We start from the raw sequence: 24,304 nt of genomic DNA, 5'->3' as shown, positions 1-24,304 counted from the left end.
TTTTAACTAGAAAATAGAATGTACATAAGAATAACTTTTGTAATTCCATGTTGTGAAATGTGTTTTAAAAGAATAAAAGGATCGTACTTTATTAATTGCTTGATGCAATTATAACATTGTTTACAAAAATATTTAAAATTGCATTTGTAAATACTTATTCTTAAAGAAGAACCAAATCGCATAAATCCTTCATTTTATTAGAAAAATTATTTTCATTTTACAGATAAAAACAGGAGGTTACTTTTTCTATTTTTGTTATGTGCAAATCCTATTTGCTGAACTTTTTATCCTCTCAATTTTTGTGACCTTTTTTTGTAAACCCATTTGCAAATCAACCAATTAATAAGGAACAATATGATTCCTCTTTTAATGTGAAATGTGAATTTATTCTTACGTTTTAAGAGACTCTTGTGGTCCTCTGTAGTTTTAAATTTAAAGGTTAGGCTTAACCATCTACTAGGTAAGTGAGTTATAGTGCTTTGGGTTTGGGTAAATGGGATAAAATCGAATATTTTGATGGAAAAGCTGCAGGGATCACCAAGTGTGAACCAATAGAAATGTACCTGAAGTCATGGTTCATTCAAATACAAAATATTGTCCATTTGATCTTTATTTGAAAAATTAAAATAAAGTGGTTTTTTTTATATTTATATATTTATATATGTATATACAATACAAAAGAAAAACAGTGATGTATGGTACAAAAAATACAATTTACAATATCTTTTTACATTGGCAGCTGAATTTACAAACAAATTTACATAAAACTAGCTCACTTGCTGTACAATAAGTGTCAACTCCCCAGAGCATCTTGGTATGGTCACTAATAAAGGCCTGTCTGTAGTGGTTCATCAAGAGAGAGCAAAAGACAATACTTTCACCGTGGCGTAGATAGTTATTTTATTCAAAGTACCTGCACGTATTTGACTAACACACCACTTAACTTCATTAGTTTTGCAAACTGAAGATTATTGTGACGATAGCCACTTCACCAAAAGCTGCCGTTTGTGTAGGTTATTGATAACAGTCATAGATCAATATTTTAAACTGCAAGATTACATCTGATGAGTCTTTAAACTCGGTTTTTGCCGTGTCATTTACAGAAAATGTCATGTCATAGTTATGCATGTTTTTTTTTTAAGTGGTTTATTTGTGGTCTCCAGTTTAAGGAATACAATTTAGTCCCTGATTGTGAAGCAATCCAATACTGAAATTAAAACAATAAATACCTGCTGAAGGCATCCTGAACACTGACAGTACTTGGTTGCATGGAATCACTGTTTTCATTGGTTTTCAAGCATGGTCAGAACTGGCACACACGTAGAGTTGCATCTGATTTTGCAGGACAACCTGGTTTACGATCTCAGTAGGCACATCACCTGATTCTACTTTTCAGAAAGGCGTCATCTGTTGCCAGATCTGTGGTCAAAACAAAAACCCTGCCCCTCACTAAGGCTTGTAAAATAATGCGCAAATCCCTCATGTTCTGCACCAATTTGTGTCTTTTGTTTGTGAATTTCAATTTCTATGTATGTGAAAACCTTATAGAGATTGACAATAAAGTTCACTTTGACGTTTATGTTTTAGGAAAATCCCAATTTTGTCACAATACTAAACCTATAGGTTTCTGTAATATTCTGTTGTGTAAAAAACGTGTTTTTGAAAATTTGGCGGGTCATTGTTTTATTGTAATTTTTTACAATTTATTTTTAAGGAAACTAAAGGTACAGTTTATGTTAATTGGTGGAGGATGAAAGTTATTGCTTTGGCCTTTAAACTCTTAAAGCAACAAGAAGCTTATTTTTATTAACTACACTCACCAGATTTATTATGATGAAAGGTTAGCCCATACATTGATTTATTTTATAGAGATGTAAGATTTCTTTTTTTTTTTTACTATAACTTGTTATTTTTAAGAAAACATTTCCTTAGGTACAACACCAATGAGTTGATTGTGAATAATTACTATTTGTAGCTTAAACTTTGGGCCAAAACTAAAAAAATAAATCTTTTTAAGGTGTTTTAATGCTGATAAAAGTCGTTCACCACATATTTATATCATAGACAAGACTTTTCTTTATCTACCTTGAGTTGTCTCAGTCTCTCGTGGTTTCAGTTCTATAAAACTTTAAAACTGGCAAAAAAAAAACTGTCCCATACCTGCAGCTGGAATAATAAATATGCCATTTTTCTAGACAGTGCTATTATTTTTGTGCTTATTCAGTCTACAGGTGAGGCTTTTTTCTTGACGTTGACCTCACTTCACATTATGTGCTTGCATAGACCGACTTTCTCATGACTATCTGGAATGAGCTTTTTTCTTTTTACCACATTTAGAAAAACAAAAAACGGTGTCTTAACGGTGTAACAAGGCAAACATTTAAAAATGTATTGATTTGTCTTATTTTTGGGTGACACAGATGGGAGTTTCTGGAATAGATTGATTGAGATCCACTGCTTGCTAGTTAAAAAAATAAACAAAAAAAAGGTCTAAATTCAAAACCCTACATATTTTGAAACTGTTTAACTCTGTATTGTTTTTGCACATTCATATTGGCAGACCTGCATGAAAGCACAGACAATATCTAGGAAATAGTGTGGTTCTTGAATGTTTGGGACTTTTTGACATTTTTCTTGGGTTTCCTTGCTACATTACATAGTGCATAGCTTTAGCCAAGAGTGAACTCCCCCCATGTAGCAGAAATAATAATAATAATAAAAAAACATTAGACTCCATGTGAGTGTTAGTGGCAACACGTGGAATAAAAGTCTCCCTTTTGGAGCAGAACTTCTATATTACATGGACGGAAATGAATGGCAGTGCTCCTAAATTCAGTCTCTAAATCGTGACGCCGTTGTAGGTACCGGATGTTCTCGGGTTGCCGGATGTTCTCGGGGTCCTTCAGGGTCCTTCAAATGAGTTATATCACTAGAGGAGACATCACGTGGTTCCTCATGGGAAGTGAGCACCGCCATCTTGGTGAGGTCAAGTTTTGAAGACCAAACCACTTTTATAACATTTAATAAAGAGCTCTGTTTTTGCTTTCAATCACTTCATGATATGAAAAAGAAGAATGGCTTGAAATTGCTTAGTTTTGTTCAGAAATACAAACTTCACGAGTACCCCTAACTACTTAGATTTTTTCTATGTTCCTTTATTTTATTTTACTTATGTTTTTATTTATTTGTGTGTTATGTTCATTGTTTCTTTTTTTCCCCTCTATTCTTTATTTTCTATGTCAATATGTTATATTTGGCAATGGTGACTGATCTTCGAGGCAATATTGATTACATCGTTATTGTTCGTTGTTAACGTTAATGTCATTGTTAATGTATGATACCGCAATTGTCAATAAAGTTTTTAAAAAAAACTTAGCGACGTTAACTCATTGGTCGTGGCAACTTACAGCCAATCAAATAGTGTGACGTCATCATTGGTCGAAGGACCCCGAAGGACCCCGAGAACATCCGGCAACCCGAGAACATCCGGTACCCACACCGTCTCTATGCAGGTTACATTCCTGTGAACTGTGTGTGACAGAAGTCCAAAGGCAAACTGGAGCTTCTTCGGTGTGCTTCAAAATGCACTTAAATTCGGGGGATAGAGGGGAAAAAAGTAAAACAACAAGCACATTGGACCACAGGAATCGGACAAAAGAAGTCAAAGTGCAAAATCTGTGTGATGAAATGTCGAGTGCTTCTGTTCCTCCTTTTATGGGTTTGTCCTTCCAAACAAGTGCACTCCTTATTTCGAGTTCTTTAAAACCAAGCCAGCCTCACACTATCGAGTCTTTAATCTCAGAGCCGAGTCTGACTCGTGGGCGTGGGCATGCGGCAGAAATCTCCACGTGACTCTCTCTCAAGTTCAGTGGCCTCTTCTCGGGTTCTGTTAAGCTCTTATTGTTGTCAGGCGACGAGCACTCGTGGGGGGGAGTGCTGCAGATGTAGTTGTCGTTTAGAGTCTGGTATCCTTTGTGATCTGAAGCAGAGGGCGGGACTGTGCTGCCGTTGAGCGGCAGGTTCTCCGCTGTTTTCACCACTATTTTGGGCTTCTTCTGCTGCATGCTGGGGCACTCCCCTTTTTTGAGCATGGACTTCATGTGGTCAAGGTTCCTGTACACCACAAACAGGAAGAAGACCAGCAGGGAAAACACCAGGAGGGCACAAACCACAATCAGCTCATTCCAGTAGGTCTTGGAGTTGATCTGCTGTGAGGGGCTCTCTCCCGGCAGGTTGATGTCTTCCCGCTCTAAGGTGGCTGGAACCCGGGAGCGACCCGTCAGAGTGGTGCTTTCCTGCCTGGCTTCGCCCTTCACACAGTAATTTGCCAGCAGCTGCCTGAAACCTTCTTCCACTGACCAGCATTGGTACGTTTCCTGCTTGTCAGCTTGAGCCACCACCACCAGCCCCCCCTCAGGGCTGGGGTAATGGAAGTGACCCGCTCTGTCGCTGAACTCCCACTTCCTCTCAGCCAAATTAGAGCGCAGCTTGCAAGGCAGCACTTTGAATGTGTTTGCTGGGATAATGATCACCTGGCACACCGAGGTACCTGTGGGAAGCCAAAGCAGTGACAGGTGGAGTCATGATCTCATGCCGTGAAGAGTTTAGAATAATAAAAGTTGACACCAAGAGTTGACAGTCTTGAGGAGAGAAGTGCTCATACGTGTAGGCGAAGGTTTAGCAGCTCGTGGGCTCGGAACTGTCTTGTTGCAAATCGCTGACGTGTCTGCTTCCTCGATATCCTGCAGAATCCTGCTGAAACACAGACATTTAAACCACTAAGACTGCTTCTAAAACACAATTTTCAGCTGTCTAATAGCTGCTAAGCTTTTTGTAAATGAGTTTCCGGGCAGGGAGGGGGGTTCATACTTGCTTGCCGGAGCTCGTCTGATATCTGTGCACTGCCTCCCATTCCAGGTGCAGTAAGGATCCCTGGAGAGGACGCACTCCCCACAGCTCTGATAATTAGTGCAGTTAGCCACCGGGACCTCCACCAGTTCAGAGAGAGAGGAGACATAAAGACGGCCCTGTGGAGAGGAGGCGCAAAGATGGGTCAGTTCATCTGAACACATTGCAGAGCTAAGAAGTGTTTAAGCTCCAGTTCTCAACAGATTCCTTTTAGAGAGAAATTGCTTGAAGTCATTCAATAAATTTAGGGTTTATTCATTAGACTCAAAATCTTAATTAATTGTGGACACTGCCTATAACTCCCTTTATAGAGCTTATAGGTTTAAGTGAGAGAAAACTATAACTGAAGTACTTTACCTTGATTGCGTCCAGCTCAATGTTTTGCACTGGTTGAGAATCTCGAAAGAGCACCATCTCCTCGATGATGTGCATTTTGTTTTTCACATTAATGGCTTTATGAAGCCTGCCATCATCTAGAAGGGACAGAGTTCAGTTTGAAACAACACTGACTTCCTAAGAGGTCTGATTAAATGTTGCAGGTGATCAAAGTCAAACCTGTCCCGATGAAGAGGACGTGGTGCACCTTTTCAGACACTTGGACTTGGTGGACAGCAATCTGTGTGTAGCGCACGTTACGTTTCAGCAGAAGAGGCTGGCTGCGGATCATGCTGTCCATTAGGAAGTGGTCTTTGACAAAATTCAGGACTTTATCTGGGACATGCAGTGAGGAGGAGATCCCTTGCTCTCTGGATTCATTTGTGATACACTGTGGAACACACCAAATCCATTTTAATCATCTATGTACCTGCACTGGACAATAATAAGAATTTCTAATAAGAAATTACTCTTTATTGTTTTTTATTCTTTGGTTGAACTAAAAGCAATTCTTTTTGGAGAGTACATTTTTCTGCAGCATAACACATCCTCTCACCCCCTTCTGGTGACACAAAGCTAATTTAAACACTCATCATCTGGACACCATCATGCTTTTTTTCTCTTTCCTCATATATTTGTATATTTTTACTAAAACTCCTTTATTTCTAAATTGGATCTTTGCAATCATTCTTTTGAACACTGATGTCTTCTGTTTCTTTATACCTCCTAGTCTTATTCTGCTCTAATTTTGTTGCAATTTGCTGTTGTAATGACAATAAATGATTCTGATTCTGATTTGATCTTTAACATATGCCTAGATTTGTCTGCAGAGGGCAGCAATCGCACACTTACCGCCCCTGGCCTAGGCTCCGGGACTGGGTGGTTGTAGGTGTACCACTGCTGAGTCTCTCTGTTGACCTCCCGATAACGCCCATTGAAAGCTGCTTCTACCTGGTCCATTGTGAAGGAACACACTGCAGAACTTCCAGATGCCCCTTTGTACCTGCAAAACAAGATGGTTCACAAACTGGTCAGAGCTTCCTTTAATTGTAAAATTTGTGATTTGAGAATGAGCAAATCATTATATAGCACAGAGTTAAAACCAACTTTTTGAACAATTCATACACAAATATGCATATAATTTGAAAAACTATATGCACAACTGTTGTTAGAAATGCTAGGACTAACCACTGAGACGTAAATACTCCATAAAACACAGTGTTCTTCCAGTCCTCAGGGGTGGACGTGAGCACAAACATATCTTGGATTATGTTGAAGGGGAAGCCATCATCAGGAAGGGAGCACAGGAGCTGAGCCTTCAAGAATGTGGTCCACTTCTTCTGCAACACTCTCTCACCTCCGATGTCACCCTGCAACACAGTTTTGGAGGATCCATGTATTATTAGAAACTGTCCAGCAGAGGGCGCTTTAAAACAAGGAACACTGGAGTTTGACATATTACATGCAAACTGATAGCATCTTGAAAAGATGATGACATACCGTAAATGTAAAAAAAAACCACAAAAACACACAAATTGGTGAAAAAAAAATCTGAAACAGGAAAACAGTGCAACTCTAGTTGAGAGCACTGAAAACGTTTTATGGTAAAACAATGACTAGCACAATCAGTTTAGTCTGCTTCATAGATGTGCCCTGAGGCGAAACACACCTGGGTCATAAAAACAGTAAACTGCATCATCACAGCGACACAGATCAAACACACCCAGCCCTTACAGGAGTCTTTCTAAACGAAAAGGAAATATTGCCTCCAACGGTCCCTGCTCCCTGATGCTGCTGCTGTGATTCAGCGCCTCTGGCACGAGCCTTCAAAGGGCCACGAGTGGCACGGAACCTCCTCAACACCAGACCTAATTTAGCCATACACCGGATCTAAGGCAGGTGCACATTAGACAAAAACTAAATCTTTGACCTTCGCATGTGAAACCGATTGGGTGCAATCTATTCAAAAGTGTTCAGCAGATTTTGTTCCATGGAGAGTTAAGGTCTCAAAAGGGGAATTATGGGTAAACACAGGATGACCTCACAGAGTATTTCACCACAAAAACCAGCTGTTCTCAGCAATTTCTTTAAGATAGATTGATTGGAGAATTAAAAAATTAAAGTAAAGCCGCAAGCAGCGTTGTATGGCCAGCAGGCGCATCCCCCCCCCGTCGCCTTCCCATTACCCCCTTTTTACATGCCCATGCTGGCTGAGCAGTTGCCTCAGACCCCTCACTCTCCCCCTTTGCTCCACCTGGTCAGAGCTGCGTGTGACTTTTTCAAAATAGAAACTTTTCTGTTTGGTTTTGCTCCGTAGCAACCATTTTTTTTTGTTCACCTGGGGATGAGGAACAGGTCTAATTAATTTTTAGAAGAATCGCCAAAAGTAATCTTTGGATTTCCCTGGCAACTGACATTTTTTGTTTGACCATGCACACATTTCTAGTATGTTAACATGTCAGAGTGTTTCGTTTAGCTTGAGCCAACGATTCATGTATTAAATGTGGGTAGATTTCAGGTAATAAATGTGCGAGAAACAGGGAAACGTCACTTTTGCAAGCTCGCCTCGCAAACGCCGTTTAAAATCTACAACTTGTAATTACAATATCTTGTACCAAGTAGCTTGTTAATGATAATGTTAATGACGTGTTGAGATGATAGATCAAAATCCGAAGGAGGAGTTTAGATTTATAGCTATTACAAAGTGAGTTTTTGGGGGGAAAATTCAAAATGGTGGCTTCTTCTTAAGGTCAAAGGTCAACAAAACTTCGGTTGTGGTTGTAAACTTAAATTGGTGGCGTGTTTTACATATCATGAATATCACTCAAACAACATTTTTTTTCCTGAAAATGTGAAAATCGCCAAATTTCACACTTTGCCACAAAATGACCACCAACCTGTGGGTCCTGTGGCCATGTCATAATAATTTCAAAACTTCCTCTGGACATCACCGACACATGAGGTTTGAGTATTGAATGTTCAATTATATTTTTCGAGTCCCTTAAGAGATTTGGAATTCATTTTCACTGGGTACTGTGGATGCAAATTTTGGTCAGTGTTTAAGTTCGTGGTGTGAAATTTTTGCTCAAACTTGCCGCTAGAAAGATGAAATGCTAAAACAATATGGCTCTTGCAGTCCAGCACTGCTGTGGGCTATAATGAGAATAAAAGCTTAGTTGCATCTACTTTATATCAACTTCATTAATGTTTTAATCAGAGGAAACAATCAAATTAGTTTGAGTAGGAGATAACAAATGACCAGAACTAAACCACTAAAGCAATTACTTACTATTGCAGCGTGGGCAGGATGATCATGAGCAACATACATATTCTCTTCTTCTTCCGGCAGAGCTTAGTTCTATAATTTAATGCCACTCTGAGTTTAAACTGACCACTAAATAATTGAAACAAATGCTTCCCTTTCATTAAACCCTTGTAAAAGCATCCCTCGTTTGAAAGCCTGCTCAAAATGCCTTAAACATGATGTTTTATCTGCAGAACTGAGCAGTCCTGCAACTGTGATCATCTTTGTTCTGTTTATTTCAGGCAGAAAATTGCACATTGTCTTGATTAGGATGCTCTCTGGGTGCCAAACACCTGCATTGTGCACAACAAAGTAGGAGGAGGCCGCCAATGCGATAAGCCAAAATGATTTAGAGAAAAAAAGATCAAAAATAGACATTGATATTAATCAAACTAGAATCTGCTTACAGTGCCATTTACAGCGAGTAAATCCTCTCTTTTATGTCTAATTTAACCAATTTAAAGCTGTGCCAGGCGTGACATTTCTTTTGTTTTTGTCTTACATTTAATCCTTAATACCTTCTTTCGCAGTTAATCTTGCCAAGAAGGATGTAGGCTGAATTTAAAAGAAAAACATAAATATATGCAGAAACTTGACACTGGCAAACTCCTCCTGGTTTGAAATAATTCAAGAGGAGGAAAAAAAGTATTTTAGCATGATCCTTGCCCTTTGGCATCACTCACCTTGCACACACGAGCAATGCGTGACACAATGGTGTTGTCAAAGAAATCAAACTCCTTTCCTGCCTCGCTGAAGAAGAAGTAAATCTTATCGTCATCGCCCACCAGGTTGCCTTTAGGCAGGCTCTCCTGTATGTAGGCAGAGCCAACAAAGGCTGGGTCTGAAAGGAGAGCAGCAACACCGTCACATAAAGATTTAGAGGCAGATATTCCACACGGAGTCCAGAGATGACAGCCAGACTCTTCCAGTATCCCGGTACATAATCTCTCATGATGCTACGTTGCACCAAATCTGGAACAAATATTTCATGCTATGTCAGATATACTGTTAATTCACATTGAGAATTTGTATTGTTTAAAGACAACATAACAAGCATTGAATTTGCTGCAAAGCTGCCGTACCTTGAAGCCAGTTGAGAGAGTTTTCTGTTTTTAGAAAGGCTCCTTGGCTCAGACTTTTGTAAATGATGGGCTCATTTCCTTGGAAATTACTGACGGTGCCGGCGTACAACTCTCCATCTACAATGCAGTAAAGAAAACCATCAAAATTCCTAAATTTCACAGCAGGTGGGGGAAAACTCCTTCTGCAAAAGGGAAATTAGAAGCTGTGCACCTATGTTCATTAAAAATAGAATCACAATGTTTGGTTGTTACCAAGAGCTGGTGATGAAACCATGGCTCCTTGGCTTACCTCTGGCTCCATCTAAAAGAAGTCAATTCATGCCAATTTTTGGAGAAATGTATGTCGCCATATTGGAGCCAGACGACGTCACGTTGGAGCCAATCACTACTTATTGACATCATCTGCCTCCAATATTGGAGCCAGACGACGTCAGTAAGTAGTGATTGGTCTGAGTCGGTCTAAGTCATCCATAGAAATATGACAACCACTCTTGCCAATCAGGAGTGAGCTTCTTGGAAGTCCACACCCCTACCACTTGAAATTGGGCTCGGGAGAATCTGTCAGTCAAATGTTTTGACCTCTCTACATGGAGCCAGCGGGCACCACATACTTTTATTGAGCTATCTGATTGGTCAGTTTCTAACTTGAATAATTGGCAACATAGAAAAAAAATCATTACAAAATTAGGATTAGTGAGAACATGCTAAGAACAGGTACTAGAACAAGTGTGGCTGTTTAGACAAACAGAATGACTGCGTGATGGGTGAGACTTACCAGCCATGATTGCCGTAGACTTGTATTCAGGGTTGAATGGGCAGCGGCTACGTCCATCCTCTGAAACAATCTCACCGGTTTCAGTCTTGACAAAGGAGAAGTCGGCCGTACTCTGAAGGAAACACGCATAAAGAACATGTGAAGTTGAAAAGCGGAAGCTGACATTGACTGCTGTCCTTTTTATCTCAAACAGGAAAAGAGGGAGTCTGCCAGCCTTGGCTCATCTATGTTTGTTTGTTATGGATTGTTGTAAAAGGCCTAAGAAGATTTGGAGAAAACGGCTGAAAAACCGGATCGATTTTTATGTAATATTATTCTGTGCATTAAATATTTTTATCTATCTCTCTTGGGGACAGGAGGCGATTGAATAATGCACTTCTGTTATATCTTGCCTCACAGAGCCTCGGACTGTCTGCTAAGTGAGTTGGGAGGAAGGAAGCAGTGTGTGTCAGATTTTAGATGCTCTTCCTGTGGAGCTGAATGAATCCATCATGCCAAGTCCAACTTCAAGGTTATTACATTTTCTGGAATAATCTTTGTCCATCTGCACAAAACAGGATAAGCATGTTTGCATAGGAGGGGACTTACTATGTAAGCACAGATCGGGCTGAAGGCATAGGTCCCACACGTATACAGGTGAGTGCTGTTCACATGGAGCAGAATCTTGATGTAGTTGAGACAGTCCGTCTGAAACACAAAGTATCAAAAAAATCAACAAAAAAGTCTGGAAATTAGGTTTTCTGGGTTCCCACGGATAAATATCTTGCGGTATGATTTACTTCCCGACTCCAGTTGTTGCAATTTTCAAAAAATATTCAGGATGAACGTAAAAAAAAAGGCAAATTTTTGGAAACAAATTTTAAGAAAATAAAATGATTATATCTGTTAGTCTTTTGTATTCACAGTTAACTTTTGTTCATGTGGTTAATGTAATTTCTGAGCTAAGGTGGAAAGAAAGATTTGTTACAAAATTAAAGACCTCCTTTGATCTAATTTAAAGCAGTTCCCAGTGGTCTTTTAATTATGATTATACAGTTTTCAGCCAACATCAAAAGATCTGTGTCGTTTTCTAGGATATAGTTTTTGCAGAGCGGCAGGAGTTCATTCAAACATTTTCCTCTAAGTTGTGGGCAGGACCACTGACACAGAAAAACCCTTTCCTCCCTTCTCCTCCCTATTATGGGGTGGAGCTTGTAGCCCACCCAGCATATTTTTTATGTCACAAATATACTCTTTTTCCAACAGCATTCTTTTGTCTGCTTCTGATTCTTAATGATTTTAACGAAGAAATACCCATTAGTGCAAATTTTTAAATTTAATTTTCTTTCCGTCATCATAAAAATGCCAAAAGTACATTTTAAAAACACCAAAAACACGACTTTCGTTGGATTGGGTCTTCAAGGAAAAAAGTTACAGAAAAAGCCAAAACAATTTGATGTGAAGTTTTAAGCAAACAGTGGACTTACCTTCAGGTCTTTGCCTTTGAAACTACATTCATCTCGCTTTTGATCCGCAGTTTTCCACGTAAGCTGAGAGAGAAAGTCTCTGTCACACATTCATTGAACTCCATTACATTTCCTTTGGATTTCTGACTGCAATTCTGACATCTCAGCTTTATGCAGATTTTCATTATAAAGCGGATTTAAGGCATCGTTACGTTGCTCTTACATTCTTTTGTAGATTCGTTGCAGAGATGTCAGAGAGGTTGAGGGCGAAGAGGATCTCTCGGGCGCCAATGTACAACGTGTTGTTTTCACTACTGAGGAGGACGGATGTGAAGTTGAGGACTCCACTGGCAGAAAAGCTTTTAGTTGTCCTCTCCTTTGCATCTACACCAAAGGGGACAGAAAATATAAAAAAAAAATTTAATTCTTTTGAAAAGAAGTCATCCTATTGTTTTCTGGTAGATAAGTTATAATCACTTTTTATACAAATAAATGCATGAAAAATCTCAAAAAGAGAAATCCTGAAAAAAAAGGCTGTTTTCCACTAAGGAGCAGAAACAAAGAGAAACTTTACTTTCTGGAAAACTACACCTTCAGTAGAAAATTACAGCTTTTAGAAACTCACACGTGCACTAGTGCTTCAAATTTCATATAAGCCTTTAACCAAAAGGTAGAAAAGCTCATTTGTTTTTGACAGGTAAATGTCTTTTATTTCGTGACTGAGAAGAGAGGAGCAAAGGTTAAACCATCAGCTCTTCTAAGCACCTCAGCAGTTTTGCAGGCCGTATCTGTGATTTGCAGCAGTTTGGAGGCTTTCGGTGCCAGCCCAACTCCAACAAGACTGCATGCCAAAACAAACAGAACAAGCCCGCTGATGGAAACTTTAAGAAAAGCTCTGATACTGACATGTGAGGAATGAGGAAAAAAAAAAAACAACAAACCAAAGAGCTGCTGGTATTTTCCCTAAGAAAAAAGAAAAATCTTCAGCAATGTTACGACTTAGATGTGATTTCATGTTGTGTACGAGTATTTCTGATTTGAGGGACTGAATTCACTGAAGGAGTGAGCTGCAGCTGAATCAAGACATGCTGAAATAATTATTCCTCACATGGACTTACAACAGCTGCACAGTTTTCATCTACAGTAAAAAAAAATTAGCTAAAATGTTTAGGATGCAATTTGCGGTTTGTAAAAAGAAACTTCATTCCTCAGTTAATCTAATATTGAGAACTAAATTAGCCTGTGGTCCAGTAGAAAAAAAAATTAGCACATGTTTTTAGGAGCAAACACTAAATAGAAAATAAAAAAAATTGTTTTTAAATAATTTTTTGATACGGTGATGGATTTAGTCCAGATAAAATGCCACATAAGTTATAAATGTATATAAAGTGTTTGATGTTTGCGAGTGAAAAAACACATTAGTAAGTGCTTTTTAGATTCTAGATAAGGCTGAAAGGCCCAACATGTCATCATCACCCAAATTACAGGCTGACAGGCAGAAAGCCTTTCACAATTTGCTCCCGAAATTACAAATATGTGATCAGACTTTCTCAATACAGAACGTGGTGTGCACTCAACATTTTCATATACAAGAAGAAGTGCTGATGGCAACACTTAGAAGTACAGAAGCTTCATGCATGGAATTAATCCAGTCCGGATAGAGTCATTAAGTTTTAGTGATAATAAGCTCACAGACCCGTCAGTAAGTGTGACCTAATATAACTTCATTGCAGTGCTGCAGGAGACAGAGACACTTCCTCTCCTCTGGGAAAACAACATGCTAATAGCAGTCCATTGCCAGGGCAACAGCCAGCCATATTGTAGTTAAAGCTGTCCATAAAACCACAAGGGTCTCTGCTGAGTGTAGTGTACAAGCCCCCACTGGGACCACTTACCCCCACTCTCACCCTCCAGACAGCATTTAGTAATATTCACCTGTGATTCCTAAACACACAAGAAGTCAAATCTGGAACCAAAGCAAAAGCTTTTTGTTTTTCAAAGCAGGATTTATTTACAATTATTCTCTGCAGTCAGATCACTGCTGTCATTGTTAGAAACCACAGACTAACACTGAGAAACCAAAAGGTCCTGAACTGAGTATCATTAAAGAGATTCAGGGGGGTTTTAGTGAGTTTGCAGAGCTTTTCAGTCATTATTTCAGAAAAACAATCATCTTTCTGGGGAGACAGAGAGCTGCTTTCAACTGGGATTTCAATGTCATTTACAGGAAAGCTGGCTGATGTTTGATTTGATTGTCTAGACCTCTTTGTAGAAGCTAAAATAAGAAAATTATATCATCAGATTCTATTAACCCATTTGACTTTTTTTTCTGCTATTTTTATTTTTTAAAACTTTTAGATGTTTACATCATTTTTGATTGTAAAGCCTTTCTTTAAAGATTCAAGCTATTTCATGTGTCAAAATGAAATAAGTTTTGTGCTCAGAATGGGTCAAAAGTTAAACTAATATTTCTAAAATAAATTATTAGCGCAACATGCCACACCACAGTGATTAAGAAATCAATTGTTTTGAAGTTAGCTACCAAAAACTAATGAACAAAGACTATAAAATGTGTTTGGGAAAGAAGCTGCATGCTTTCAACAGTGAAGAGTGTGGCAAGTGGAGTGCACGTCTTTGTTCAGCCATAACAAACTCCTCTACTAGACAAATGAAAGATCACACAGACTTGGACAACCTTTGCAAAGGAAGATTGATGCCTTTTGGGAAGTAAACACCTCACTGAACCCATGTCTGTTTTCCAGGAAGATTTCACATTTTATTCTTCTCCAGAAATCTAAAAATAACACTACTGAGCAAGAGCATTACCTACTTTTTGCAAACCTTTCAAAGACTAAATAATCTCCCCCCCATTCCTGTACAATGAAAGTAAACTGCTATTAGTATATCACATGTACTTTTCTAGGTTTTGGGTTTTGACCAGCTCAATGAAACATTTTTTTTAAATCATCCAAATCCTTTTTTTAGAGATTTCTAATCTGATGATGTCATTTTTGTCCATCCATTGGTGCTGCAACTAACACTTTGCAGCATCAAAGCAGTTGTTGATAATCATCCTACTGTCATTTCTGAGGCTTGTATCCTCTGAGATGGGTGGGTGGGGGGGTCTCTTTGAACATTTCACAGTCTGACTTCAGGTTAAACATGCAAGGACACCTTTAGGGGGAACTGGCAACTGTTTTTCCTGTGAACACTTTCCCCCTGAACCATAATGGAAGTGACCCTTTAACCCTTCACAGATGTCATAATTGCTTTTCTAAGATCAAAGTCTTTTCTTCATGGTTACTTTGGGCGTTTCTTATTGACAAACTGTCCTTTTTTAAGGCTGATGATGAAATATTTTTCTGTTCACAACAAGATGGTTGCTTGTCTAAAAAACAGACATATCACCGAAATCTAAAACTAACTGTTTAAACGACCACTTTTAGCCTCGATAGTGACTCATGTTCAACAAAGCATCCTTTCAGGAAGCCTTTTGCAGTGACAATTTTGTTCCCTTCCACTGTTTTTCTTTTTTTTCCCCAACATTTTTTTGCCTTGTGACCTTGTGCTGGTGGTGGAGGAGTCAGTCAAAGATCCTCTCTGTGGAGCTTTAGACTTTTTTTTGTTCATCTTTTACACATCTTACCATCTTTTTAGTGTCTCATAGGAATAAAAAAAATTAATAGGTATATTTTTATATACCTGAGAAAATTTTTATTTGCAAAATGTCTAATACATTATTACACTTGTCTATACAGGTAAAAAGAACAGTTTTTGCTGGTTTTGTGTTTAATTATCTTGTTGAGGAAACATCTTACAAACTGTAAGAAAAGCTGGTGAAAGAAGACATTTACTGCAGCGGGAACTTCACAAATTACTCCATAAGAAGTCGGCAGGTATCACTGCAGGGCTTTGCACCTCATCATGTCTCTGATAACAGATCTCTGATCCTTGAGCGTGCAGTCTGGTGGGCTTCAAAGAGTTCATCCGTGACCCTTTCTACAAGTGCATGAGCGGCACAGGTCATTGTTTGACCCCTGGCAGCTGTGAGCAATACGCCATTATTGCTGTCATTATGTAATTAAAAGTCATTTTGGTAAATAGTGCTGCCAAATGGACCAAACTACTTTCTCAGACATTAGTTCTAATTTATTTAGAGAACAAATTCATCACATTGAATATGAATAAATTCTAGTTTTATAAAGGAAAAAATGCTTTTAAATGAAATATCGTCACTGGGAGGAAACAAGATTAATCTGTCCTCTGCTGACAGAGATCTGAGGGCTTTTATGTTTGTAGGGCTGCAAATATAAAAGGCCAATTCAGCCAGTACCCTCCCTTCTGAGGGGGCTGCCTTTATCAACTCTTACAGCTGTACGCTCAGCAGATCAAGAGATTGCATACCTCATTTAAAGCACTTGTTCTTGTTTACTCTCGGCAGAACATTATCCGAAACAAAAGCACACTGTATATGAGTGTAAAAAGCCTGCAATAAAGCCTCCTTACTGCTGGATCTGCCCCTGCTTAATATTAAACCTGCACCTGAAAGCAGTGTGCTTAAACCTGGATAGTTTTTTTTTTTTTTTTTTTTTTTTACTTCCTCAAAGACAGAAAACTTACTAAACTTTGCTATGTAGACTAGTAAATGTGCTGGTCATATGGATCCAAGCAGTTGTAACATCAATATGCGTACTGTCAGCAAGCCACACATTTATGACGGATCATCTTTAAGGGTTATCGTGCCTCTTTTTCAGTCTTCTGACGGTAAACATGACCTACATCTCTCGTGGAAGGGCGAAGCTGGACTGTAATTGTTGCACAGGAACAAAACTCACATTTTATACATGGTTGAATGAACAGAAACAAAAGGCACTATCCAAAAGTGGATGAGGTACATCACTTTTGTTTAGGAAATACTCACAAAGACACAACATGATCTCAAGTTTACCTCTACTTCACCCTCAGAACAACAAATACTTTTTTTGTTCCAAACAAATACTTGAATCCAACCTGGTAAATGGGGATCATTGCCCTGCTGAAAGCAGAGCAACCAACGGCTGCTGCATCAGGAGGCAAGTCCCACTGCATCAGTGTTGCATTGTGTGGTAATAACTAGAGAAAAACAGTCCGTGGAGAAGCTCTAACAAAATTATCCCAAGTAATTTTAAACTAGCGATTAAGAGCTGCTGTTGAATGGGTAATTGTGTGGTAGAGCAGACATGGGAAGCTGAAGGACAAAGACTGAAGCATCTGGAGTGCATTAAGATGGCACTCCAAGAGGGTCAATTCACTTGAGGATTGGCTGGAAGAGCTGTAATCCTGCTGTTTGCAATAATGCAATGTGGGGCTGAATGGCAGAAGATGGTCTCCATCACATCATGCAGACTTACAGCTTCACAAAGTCATCCAAGGTACTTCAAGAGTGTAGAAGAGATGAGCATTCACAAAACATTTTGCATTTTTATTGTGAAACAGAAACAGTAGTAAAGAGGAAGGCCAATTAGTCTGCTTCTGCACATTTCTCTTATATCATTCAGGGATTTGTTTTTCCTTGGAAAAATGTTGATAGGGCAGTCTCCCACTCAGGAACAACAAAAGCTGACCCTGGACTAACCACAATAATGTTAACCAGCTGCTGGTTCATCAGGAACTCACCATGACCCCCGTCCTCTGATGTGAACATTGCTGTAGAGCGAAGAAGAAAGAAACTGTACACGAGGTCCTGACATGTTTCTAACGACACCACGGTCCTCTGACCTGAGCAGCCTGACTCCAGGCTGTGTAATTACACTCCCAGATTGTGCCCAACACCCTGAAAATTAATGTTCTTAAGATAGCAACTTTTTCCTTTTTTGTTTCGTGATAATTAGATGTTGTGGCTTTTAAGGGTATAAGCAACTTTTAGGGATGAAACTCTATATATTTACAAATGATTTTAATGCAAAATGGTTTTGGTCTTAAACAAATGTTGTTTTACTACAGAAAATATTTAACTAAAAAGTTTTTCTCTTACTTCTGCTGTCTTTGAATTGATTTAAAGTGCCCTAACCTCTGCTTCGGAATTCCTCCATGCGGACAGCAGGTTTGAGTTTGCGATCACCACAACATTTAAAAGACAATGGGATAAGACAGCCTCACCAACACACAGTCTGTCAGCAAACATACGGGATGGAAGTGCTAAATTGTAAATGAGGAACTCAGAAAGAACTTTGTAGAGCCGAAACAATCCAAAGTTATCCAATCTATTTTTTAAATCAGTTTTATCTTATAGATTAGTTTTATTGTCCTATATTTCACTTGGATACATTGTCCTCTCGAATATGACTAAATTGAGTTGAAGGAATATGTATGAATCACCACAACTGCTTTCTGTTAGTTTGTTTTGTGATTAAAACAAAAGTTTTATCTGTTTGCTGTTTAACTTTTTGACTTGTCTTTGTGTTTTGCATTCGTAAAGTCACATTTAAATTACGTTATGTAGCAACTAAAGCCATGTCTCAGTTGATTCATTCAATCATTTTCATTTTTGTCAGCTTTCCCCAAAGTCTTTGGAGCTCTCTCCACCAGTATTGTCAAAAACCGATGGACTGATAATGCATTTGGCAGCAAAAATGAAAACATCTTTCATTATCATCTCAATGAATGAAAACAAAACAGGACTAATGCAGTTAAGGAGAACTTAATCCATGTTGATGTTTGCAAATCCTGAGCATGAACAAAAATATCAGCAAACTTAAAAGTTCTTCTATATATCACCTAAAATAGATGGTAATTAAAAGTAATATAAATCAATTTTAGTATATTTGAATGATATTGTTAATCAATTGTCAATTGTAATGTCAATCAATTTTGAAATACAAATGTCATTCATTTTTTACATTATCAGTCTACTACGGTAATCAATATTAGGAATAACTCATCTTCACAACACTCACACTCATCAGTTTTCTGTTGCATTCACGTGTTACACAATTTCTACGGCAATGAAAGGCTCTTGCATAAGTTGTCACCACTCATTTCAGAGTTGCTAAGTCAGCAAGTCTAAACATGACATCCACTAAATAATTAAAAACGCCTCACTCCCCGTGTGGCCATGGGCAGGTCCCCTAAACCAAATTAACAGATGACAGTCACCTAATGTGCAACAGAGGTGCCAGCAGACCAGCAGGGGAGAATAAGCCACATGAACACTTTCAGAGTAAGACGTGTTCCAAAATCTAAAACTGTTCAAAAGAGTTTTATTAACGTCTGGAACAGATCAAAGTGTGCAGCCTTAACCTGTGATCTTCACTGATGGGGACATAAAATAATTCCAACAAGTACTCACAACAAAACAGGTACAAATCCTGTTTCATTATTCATGGCGGATTACTCTTCGTTAAAGCAGAGGAAGAAGGCGGGGGACAAAGGAAGGGAAGCAGGTGTGCGAGATCGCAGTGGATGAAGATCAGGAAGGCCCAATTCTAAAGGTTTGAGAATGCTTTTTGTCAAGCTAAATGGCAAATGGACAAAACAGAGGGCACCCAAAACCTTGATGAGGCCAGACACTTCCTGCTGTACAAAGTTCATGTCCCAGTGGCCTGCAGCTCTGGATCCTGCCCCGCACACTGTACACACAAGCTGCAACATATTACTGTCACAGAAGAGGCGTAACAACAGCCGTAGCACATTTATCAGCAGGCAATGCTGACCTTCATCAGCAGCGTTAGCTTGATCTTTACGACATAACACTCTCCGAAACTTTAGAACAACATGCCCACATCGAGAACCCTGGTGTTTAGTGCGCCTGTGAAAGCCAATAAAATGATCACTTCCAAGTTTCATGGAACATTCCGACGACATCTGTGGTTACTTCCTGTTCCCCATGAAAAGGACAGACTTTATCAGCGAGATAACATCAAAAGAAATGACATAATTAAACAAACTGCGACAGGTGGCTCTACAATTACCAAGGATAGATACTGTATTTTCCACCTTTTTTGTTGCTTACATTGTGATCATTTTTACTGTCTTTTCCTAATATTTTCATGTAAAATAATGATGTGGTTTATGTGAAATAGCCGTTCTTTATCAAGGAGAAGTGACTCCTAAGTGCTGCTCAGAAGGCCCATGCACACTGGATTAATTGTTTTACACAGAACTGTGACATGGGGGTTCGTGCTTGAGCAGGTAAGTGTGAAGCATCTTTTCAGCGAGTGACTGATGATGTGTGCTGTTGTGGAAAACGGCAGCAGGGGAAAAGCTGTGGGCTTTACTCAGGCTGCAAGTAGAGAGATTATCTGTTTAGGTAAGAGGTCCAATATGGGGGATGTTACGAGTTCAGACAGGCCTCATGGTACAGTGCCTTGAGTGCGCAGATGGCTCAAAAATAACTCCAAACTTTGGAGTCAATGGCTATAAAAGGTGACTAAACAAGATTTACCAAAACAATCTTTCAGAGATTTCTGATGGTGAGTCTCTGAGCCTTTCAGTCCCTCAATCCCATGATTCCTCTCTGTGTTTACTTCCACAAAAATGCAGGTAATGTTTAAACGCAACCTGTCAGTGATAAAGAAGTCACTTCTCGGTACGTGTGGTTATGCTAATATTTATGAATCATCGCTATGGGCTACTGTAACTGCAAATTACTGTACTCTGTCATTGAAACACGACAGCTTTATTTTCTAAGCTCAAAGCAATTTTGCAAGCCCAGACGTGGACAAAAAGAGCAATAAATCTCTGCGCTTTCAAAAAAATGTATTCTGTGAGTCACAACACAATAGGTCTGAACTTTTTGCAATAAAGCCTGACCTGTCGGAGATCAACCTGGCTTCTATTCACTGTGGGTTTACATGGAATTTAAATCTTTGTGATGTCAACAAACACCATTTCCTCTGTCTGAATGTGTCTATTTCTAATAAAGAGCACATTATAAAAGGTGTTAAAGTTTTAGAACACCAACGACAGAAAGGCAACATTTTAAATTATCAAGTAGAAGAATTTTCTTCAGGTTATGCATTAGTCTAAATTATTACCTTTGGTGAGCTTTGAACTACAATAAATAAATAAATAAACAAAAGAGGCTGTGTTTGACTGTAATGTTTAGACACGCGCTGCAATTCATGTGAAAGGATCTGACAAAACCTCAACTGCTGCTCCGGGCACCTTAACAGCTCAAACACGAAAGGGGTAAAAAATAACCTGGTGAGTGTGAAGCTGTGCTCCCCTGTGGTTTATAGATGAGTTCAGTTAGTGTCAACAATGTGACAATTCAACATTTCACTTAATTTGGCTGAAAGTTTTTCAAGTATTTTATGATGTAGTAATAAATGACACAGATACCGTGTTGTGGAGAAGTTGTAGGACTTACTGTAGGGGAAGCTGAGCCGTGGAGTGACATCATTCTCTGTGACAGCTGTTTGAAAGCAACCAACAAGGAGAGCAGTGTAGACTGGGAGACAGAGCCAAGCCATACTCATCACCGAATGCCTCCTCAGGACCACCAGTCAACTTGCAGTATTTTCCTTTCAGGATTTAGAAGAATTCATGAAGTTTTTTTTTTTCCTTCTTTTCTATAGCCCGAGTTTATATTCCTTCAATGTCTCTCTCGTCAGCTCCAGGCGCCTTGGATGGAATTGTTGTGTACGTTTGTGAAGTTGGGGCACTCCTTCAAAGTTGCACACAAAGATTCTGCTTTGAGATGACAATGTGTGGCCTCAGAGCAAGACAGAGCCTCCTCCAATCAGCCTCCATGAACATGCAACGAAGACAGGTTTCAGCTGAGTCCTGTAAAGAATGAAAAACATTAAAATTAGCTGTAATACCACAAAAATATGAAATGTGTTCAACTAAAAAATGGTTGAAAAAGATTATTCGGGGTTATAATTTGCAGAAAAATTAAACGTTTAAGCAAAATCAAGGTTAAAAAACATTCATTTGAAGAATTCCAACTTTAACCTTTATTAAATATTCTACTTTACATTTAACATTAAGTGTTTAGTAATATAGACTTTACACTATTTTGTTATTTATTCTTACAATTTTTGAGTCAGTGATCAAATTTTACTTAAGTTTTTTTTTTTTTATGCTATGATGAGCCACAGAATGTTGACCAAACCTGTGTGATACATCCTGTTTTTAAAAAAAAACATTCATATTCAAGGACGCAAAAATCATCTGCTATGGTCGTTAAAGGTTACAGGCGACTGAACATATGAATTAGCTTCTTAGATGAATTAACAAAGCTGTTACACTGAGAAACAGAGCTTCAAGAATTATCTTTGGATCTGGGCGTGGTAGCATGCCTGCAGTACTCCAGACAGGTTCACTTCGCAGCAGCCGCCACAAATAATAACTTTGGACTCATGAAGCTATAATCACTAGAATGAAAGAAAGCGGAGACTTCTCATGAATCTTTGTTAAAAATGAAAAGGTGGAACACCCAGATAACAGCTCATGTAACAGGAATTACAGGTGTTTCTGCCCCACAGCTTTTCTTTGTTGCGTTGAAAGAAATAGCGTGTACACATAATGAACCCTCACCCTCTGAATGTAACCCTAAAGGACATAAAGAGCTTAACCTCAGCAAGTTCAAGGTGGTGACAAGTTGTTTATGAAGACAAAAGTATCCAGGAAATACGATTACAGCCACTTGCTTAAAGTATTCAAAGTGTATCGTTTTTATTTCTAATGTAAAATCAGATGTAGCCGCTATTTAAATCATTCAGAAAAATGTATCACAGTAGAACAACAACATTTATTATTCCATTAATAAAGTAATTCAAATAAGATGGCTGGCTGAATGTAATGAGGTGTAAAAGGGAAACTTGGTCTGATCACCCCGCTTAAAACTCCAAAGACTCAGATTTCATCCACCTCAACGAGGTCCTCGAATGCAACCATGAGGAGATTCAATTTCATGTGAGGCGTAGCGATCGATAGCAACAACTGAAGCTATTCCTGGTTTCTTTTCAAAGGGATCCTGAGTCTGTCAATGGAGCAGCCGGGTGCTCATTACAAACACAGATGTCCTCCACATGTGTGGCTGAACTGCAAAAGTGCTCACACAGACTTAACCCTGTAAAACCATTTGTACCTTATTTGTACACACATTTCTTCTGAAACCACTGTCTCAGTGGCATGATCAAAACTTTCTTTAAAAACCCATTGTTTGTAACTTGATCCATGTTTTTTGCCTTGTAGTTCATCATCATTCCACTAGGGGCAGCAGAAGGGATTTTTCTGCTTTTCTGCATTTAAAAATGGCTGCCTCCATTAAAACTTAAAAAAACTTTTTGCGCGACAAGGTTTTGTTAATTATCAAAACTTTATGATGAGAATAACTCATCTATTGATATTTGTTTATTAAAACGACTACTTGCTGTACTCAAATAATGCAAAATTTGTTGATAATTAATTATTTGCAATACAAATATAGCATGCTAAAAATGTGTGATAAAACATGAGACACTTTCTGCCTTCTTTTTTTTAACACTTTTTTTAATACTCTTTGTATTTTAAACTAACACTGTTGGGGGGAGGGGGGACTCACGATCACCCATTCAATAATTGATACTATCAATATTTCATCATAAAAATCATATTTGCAACTTTTTTTTTTGTTCATCGAAAGAATTTATAAATGTTTTGTGAATATATCTCGTGTATAACTAACATTATTGGGAGGGAAAAGTTACCAAATCTGAAACTAAATAATAATCCAATAAAATATAACATTGCAAACAAAATTTTTATGGATTTCATAAAAGGTTTCAAAAAGCATCTTGATTCTAAAAAATGAATTATTCCCCGTGGTTAGTTTTATCGGGTTAAATAGATCAAATTAAAAACACAGCTGATGAATAACACTTATTCATCGTAAAGAAGAAAAATGAAGTTTACTCGTCCAAGATCTGAATTTTTTACGTTTTTATAGGTGCTCAGTTCTAAGAGTAATAATTAAAATAAATAAGTCTGAGAGTTTAAGAATTTAAATGTGAGCTAATTTACCAGTAAAAAAAATGTTCTGACACAGCAGTGAGTGTGAAGCATGTAATGCAACAGCAGGCTGAACACAGGCGTCATTTGCATCCTTTGTGTGGAACAATCCAGCATAAAACACTTGTTGACCACAAGACAGCTGAGAAGACAATCGTTTTGGGTTCGCGTAACACTTAATGAAAGAGACCCAAATTAATCTGGGAGAAGTTTCCGAAACGATTTAGAGAGCAGGAGAACAAGGGAGCCTCTGACACGCTGGAAATCTATATGCAGCCCCGCACCTCACCGCTCTCTCCTGCATGATGCATAACCTGAATCATCCCTTTCACTTGCTACACAGATGTGATAGTGTTCTCCCGCTCTGGACGATCAGTCTCAGTGTCCAGGAGCTCCTCTTAACTTCCCCTCTTATGTCTTCACACAGACCCTCCAGCAG

At 38.6% G+C, this 24,304-nt stretch overlaps 1 protein-coding gene across 3 annotated transcripts in view; it reads right to left on the bottom strand.

Annotated features, from left to right (window-relative positions):
- Nucleotides 1-3,402: 3,402 nt before the first annotated feature.
- Nucleotides 3,403-24,304, bottom strand: part of LOC101159436 (semaphorin-4B) — a 54,000-nt gene continuing 33,098 nt past the window's right edge. For 2 of the 3 annotated variants that reach the window (XM_020704066.2, XM_011476130.3), the window contains exons 2-15: nt 21,239-21,654; nt 12,113-12,273; nt 11,911-11,973; nt 11,033-11,131; nt 10,445-10,556; nt 9,670-9,786; nt 9,271-9,428; nt 6,472-6,653; nt 6,136-6,286; nt 5,464-5,674; nt 5,266-5,381; nt 4,870-5,027; nt 4,664-4,755; nt 3,403-4,549 (exon numbers count right to left, since the gene is read on the bottom strand). In XM_020704066.2, coding sequence (XP_020559725.1) covers nt 3,777-4,549; nt 4,664-4,755; nt 4,870-5,027; nt 5,266-5,381; nt 5,464-5,674; nt 6,136-6,286; nt 6,472-6,653; nt 9,271-9,428; nt 9,670-9,786; nt 10,445-10,556; nt 11,033-11,131; nt 11,911-11,973; nt 12,113-12,273; nt 21,239-21,347 — 2,502 coding nt within the window. In that variant the 5' untranslated portion in view covers nt 21,348-21,654 and the 3' untranslated portion in view covers nt 3,403-3,776. The remainder of the gene's footprint in view (nt 4,550-4,663; nt 4,756-4,869; nt 5,028-5,265; nt 5,382-5,463; nt 5,675-6,135; nt 6,287-6,471; nt 6,654-9,270; nt 9,429-9,669; nt 9,787-10,444; nt 10,557-11,032; nt 11,132-11,910; nt 11,974-12,112; nt 12,274-21,238; nt 21,655-24,304) is intronic. The other variant, XM_011476131.3, reaches the window with a different exon arrangement.

Source organism: Oryzias latipes, chromosome 6 (genome assembly GCF_002234675.1).
Source record: "Oryzias latipes chromosome 6, ASM223467v1".
Lineage (NCBI taxonomy): Eukaryota > Metazoa > Chordata > Actinopteri > Beloniformes > Adrianichthyidae > Oryzias > Oryzias latipes.
Note: the sequence above shows the minus strand (reverse complement) of the source record. Positions and strands in the feature narration are given on the sequence as shown.